Source organism: Opisthorchis viverrini, assembly GCF_000715545.1.
Source record: "Opisthorchis viverrini unplaced genomic scaffold opera_v5_256, whole genome shotgun sequence".
Lineage (NCBI taxonomy): Eukaryota > Metazoa > Platyhelminthes > Trematoda > Opisthorchiida > Opisthorchiidae > Opisthorchis > Opisthorchis viverrini.
The window spans coordinates 768,294-772,950 of record NW_008751912.1 but is presented as its reverse complement, the minus strand read 5'-3'; the positions used below and the strand labels follow the sequence as shown (position 1 = coordinate 772,950).

The following is a 4,657-nucleotide window of genomic DNA, read 5'->3' as shown; positions in this document are numbered from 1 at the left end:
TCCGCAAATGACCTAAGTAATGAAGTTTCGGGCTGATGAAAACACACATGTCAGCACCCTAACAGCTCACGAGGTGACGCACTCATATCGCTCAGTAGAAGAGACCTGAACGAAAATCACCTACTTATTCATTCACATTTCACCGGTAACCGATCCGAATATCGCGACGCCAATAAATTAGCATACGCTTAGAAAAAACAACCGGTCACTCGCACAAAGAACAGAGAAGAGTAAAGCTGGGTCGGAGTATCTTGAAGAGTAAACGCGCCCAATAAACCTACACTGACCCTTTGCAAAACAGAGTATCTCTGCTGATTGGGAATAGTTATCTTTAAGTGTGGAGACGATATTTTCCAGTAGAGCGAATAAAAATGGGACCATGGGATTCTGTCGATTTGTCAGAGGGACCGGCTAGTGAGGAGCTGTCTTTCAGGATGCTGTAATGTACAGCGAAATGTGTAATGACCGGGTAAAAAGGCAGAAAAATGTTACCTACCTGTTTGACCAGATCCCCGAGCTCTTCAGAACACTCCAACTTGTCCTCTTTCAGCCATTTTTCAAGTAGCTGCTTCCTCCCTTGTTGCAAGACTGGACGACAGAGTTCCAAGCTCTCGACTTTGTTCAACTGACCCTGGTCTAACAGAATGCCAAAATAGTGCAGCAGAGCTGAGGTTTGGCCAGGAGTCGTCGCCACCTGTAAGAATGAAAGAGGATTGCATAGTTAAATTCATCGATGAACTAGAGAGGTGGGATAGGTAGCTCGCCACCTGTAAGAATGAAAGAGGATTGCGTAGTTAAATTCATCGATGATTTGGAGAGGTGGGATAGGTAGCTGCGCACTTGAGGCGGGAGCTGACATAACTGATGCCTAAATCCAGGGTTGTCAGTCGACTATTAAGTGGGGAGATTTGGAAGGGAGCTATGCATTCAAGGCAATAGCTTGGGTGCATGAGCGCCACCCATTACCACGCATTACCACGGCGTCAGATCCAAGAAGGGCTATGTCATCTGCGTACTCGATACCTGTGAGTACACGCCCCGGGAGCACTTCGACCCCACAGGCATTAGGGGCTAATAAAGTCATCCACAATCGTATCAATGACGAAGTTGGAAAGGTGAAAGGGGAACACTTGATTCGACTGAACTCAGGCGAGAGCTCCATAGACACTGCCATAGTGCCTGACGGTCCACGGAGTTAAAGACAGTCAAAGAAAACAATCGCTGTGGGCTGTTGGAGGCAGTCGCTGTTCCAGAATCTGTCGGAGGGTGAAGATTTGATCGATGCACGAAACCCAGCTTGGTTTTCACAGACCTGTCTCTCCCCGTGTTCAGTCAACCTTCAAAGGATAAAATCAGAGAACACCTTCGATGACACTAGTTGCCACCTGACAGGCTATTATTATAAACAGCGCGTTTAGCTAATGATAATAACTAATCTTTACGCAGCAGTACCCTCTACCTATATTGCTGCCGTACATCTCGAAGGAAGGAGGAGTGCCCAGGCTGTCCAAGACTAAACAAGAGCAATCGAAAAGCCAAGACTGGGTTCGAAACACGGATCGTCACACCGTAACCACTGAGCTACCTCGAGACCAAGGCTAACAAGGCCGACATTGATCGCGGATGGGAGAACCTTATCGTCGAATAGGCTACCGATGTCATTTCAGTTCTAGTCTGTGAAGAGAATCCGATTGCAGTTCGGTATGCTTAGCCACAACCGGACAGGTGTCGAGCACAAACACGATGAACTATTGTCACGACTATCTCCACCGACAGAAGATAAGAAGTCAAACATCATTGCAAACCTTTCCAAAAGACTCAAAATTTCACTAAGCTTGATAGTAAACTGGTGATGCGAACTCGTACGGTAACGCTTTCTAAAGGTGTATCGCTCTGGCTAGGAATCATCAGCTGCGGAACGTCAATGCACGAACTCGCGACAATGAGCATCAGTTAGCTGTAAACCATGTAAACCACCACCTCGGCAATATACAATGATGAGGAATAAAATGGAAGTTCTGATGATAAGTACAAGATCCACGATGACCTGTGTAGACGAACGTGACACTGTGAACGATGAAAACCATAGTAAAACTCAAAAGCGAGATGACAGGGGAAGTAGGGAGCACTTTTGTGAAGTAACGAAAATGAGCTACGCGAGCAATCAACGTAGCAGAAACAATTGAAAAGCGTCAAACGTACCTGTTGGAATCGCTGGATAGTTTGTGGGGTACGCAAGATGCCTTTGGGTGCATTTGCAGCTACCTTTGCAGCCTCGTTGTACTGACCGGCTTGGAAAAGCGCCTCGAACTTGCGGACGAACAAATCTTCTGCCCCAGGCAGGTTACATCTCGCCGCCATACGCAAAGCCAAGGCGGAATTATCCAGTGTTGTAGTAATATAGTTAACAACAGTATCTTCATCAATCGTCACCGAAAGAACCTGGGGAACAAAAAACAGTAAATTTATCTGTGATGTAAACCGTTTTAACAGTTGCGGCGGTTGAAACGTGGAAATCAAACGCAAACTGCCATCTAAATTCACCGCAAATGGACCAGCGCAAGCCTACAGGGAAAAGCGGTGCGGGAGCCAACTAGGTACGACACAGACTACAACCTTTGTGGTTTTAACACAGGACTATGCAGCTGCAATAGAGTCTGTTGGTTATTTTAAACGGCCGTGGCCGAGCAATCGAAGTAGGGTTCTCATCCTACCGCGAAGGCGCTCAGCAGAATTCACTTCTTAATCAAACGATCCTTCGGATAATCCGGTCGATAAAATCGTAAAAGCCCAATTAAACTGGAAGTCGAATGAATCTAATATTTTGTTTCTTCAAACCATAGTGATTTTTACCCACCCCAATGCTGATCAGCACTACGCTCGATGTGTTTAAACATACTACCTAAGTAGGTACACTGCATACTACTCAAATGCAGAGAACTACAGAGAACACTCATACGAAACCTGTCATGCAGAAAGACAAGACACTAACGGAAGAGTACCCGCGCTTTAAGTATTCTTCAAAAAAGATGAGGACATCACGTGAAAACCATCGTCACATCAGGCTGTTAGCTGTGTCGTCCAGATTGATGACATTATTTTGCGTGGCATCATCATCATTATCATCGACAGCATGACATCAGTGTTCAACACCGATGCTTCACTGCCGTATTTTGCGTGGATTGACTATCGGTAGGAACAGACCAATGAGGACCAAGCTGGGTTTCGCTCCAGGCCAGTGTATTGACCACACCTAAACTTTACGACGGGTACCTAAGACTATGGTAGGTGACGATGACCGAAATGGTAGCTTCCTTGACCTGAAGAGGGCCTTGGGTTCCACCGCTAAATCCTACGGTGATTCACTTATTTAGGTCTCGCTTAAGAGCACTATAAACCAACTATAGTGGACGTGTTTGCTACATGTTCGCGCTCTAGTTCAAGACATCTACCGTCACCCAGCAAGGCTGCTCTTTGCCATTTCTCCGTTTCAACTTCGTTATCAACATAACTCACGAATCCTCCTTACCAGTCTCTAACACCTCTGAGGGTAAAACGCTCCTGGAACGCTCGCTCAGCCGCTGATAACATCGATCTTCTTTGACCACATCCCTCAGAAATTTATACCACTTTAACCGAACAGGCGGAAACGACATAAGGGTAGCCTATGGGTCGGCAACGGAGTCGCGAAGTCCTAGGAGTGAAGTCAGCTAGGTTGATACTTGTTATTTTTCCGGTAGAAAATTCGGGACAGAACACGAACGGCTAGTGATACTGAAAGATATAGCCTAATGATACCGTACTAGCTCGCCCCCCTCCAATGCAGGGGGTGGAACCAAAACGATCACATCCGCGACATCTGACTACTCGGTAAGCTCAGGCCACGCTCTCGACCTAACGCTGCGAACATTCTGACGTGGTGATCAGAACTGAGTGCTTCAATGATCCCGCGGACAATGGTCGGGACTTCATTCCATAAGGCGCAACCATACCAGGAAAGCCAAAGGGGAACAATCAGGCCAGCGAGACCCCATATTACTAACTGTATTATAGGGCGGTCAGGAGATAAAGCCGTATTGTCGTCTGCGATGGCGGGTGTTTAGTCCAGGAGAACGGCAAGTACTTATTTATGGAAACCTCGGCAAAGGGCAGATTAGAGAGGGTCGGTCATAAAAACCGAACACTCCGATTGCCAAAAGGTTGACGATGACCGACAATGGGTTACTCATGTGCTCGATGCGGCTCCAGACGCATACGTTGTGTGCGGCAGCAGCAACAGCAAGACACCCGTTCTATTCCCTGAACCCTCGTTTGAGCCCAACCACATGCAGTCGAGTAGGTCCGACTTTTTGGTTATCGGCTTATGGGAAGGTCCTCAAAGAAAACCATATCACCTGGCGATTGTGGTAACTACAGCGGGATCAGCTTGACCCCGGTTGTAACGAGACTGTTGGCGTCAATTGTGCTTCGTCGCCTTACGGTGGCTCGTGAGATACTGACCCGAGAGCAGCAAGCGGGATTCCGGCCTGGTAGGGGTTGTGTTGACCAAATTTTCACACTGCGTCAGGTGCTAGAACAACGCCATACGTATAAGCGACCCACAATTCTAGTATTCCAGGATTTCCGAGGCGCATTCAACTCGGTTGATCGGTCTGTT

At 47.2% G+C, this 4,657-nt stretch overlaps 2 protein-coding genes across 2 annotated transcripts in view; one reads left to right on the top strand and one right to left on the bottom strand.

The window, feature by feature from the left end:
• Window positions 1-458: 458 nt before the first annotated feature.
• The window catches only part of T265_14758 (hypothetical protein), a gene marked incomplete at both ends in the record, with an annotated part of 25,072 nt that continues 20,873 nt past the window's right edge, over window positions 459-4,657 (bottom strand). Inside the window, 2 exons of the mRNA XM_009175100.1 lie at window positions 459-694; window positions 2,203-2,442. Of these exons, the coding sequence (XP_009173364.1) occupies window positions 461-694; window positions 2,203-2,442 (474 nt within the window). The remainder of the gene's footprint in view (window positions 695-2,202; window positions 2,443-4,657) is intronic.
• The window catches only part of T265_09109 (hypothetical protein), a gene marked incomplete at both ends in the record, with an annotated part of 14,764 nt that continues 14,470 nt past the window's right edge, over window positions 4,364-4,657 (top strand). The window contains one exon of the mRNA XM_009175097.1: window positions 4,364-4,529. Coding sequence (XP_009173361.1) covers window positions 4,364-4,529 — 166 coding nt within the window. The remainder of the gene's footprint in view (window positions 4,530-4,657) is intronic.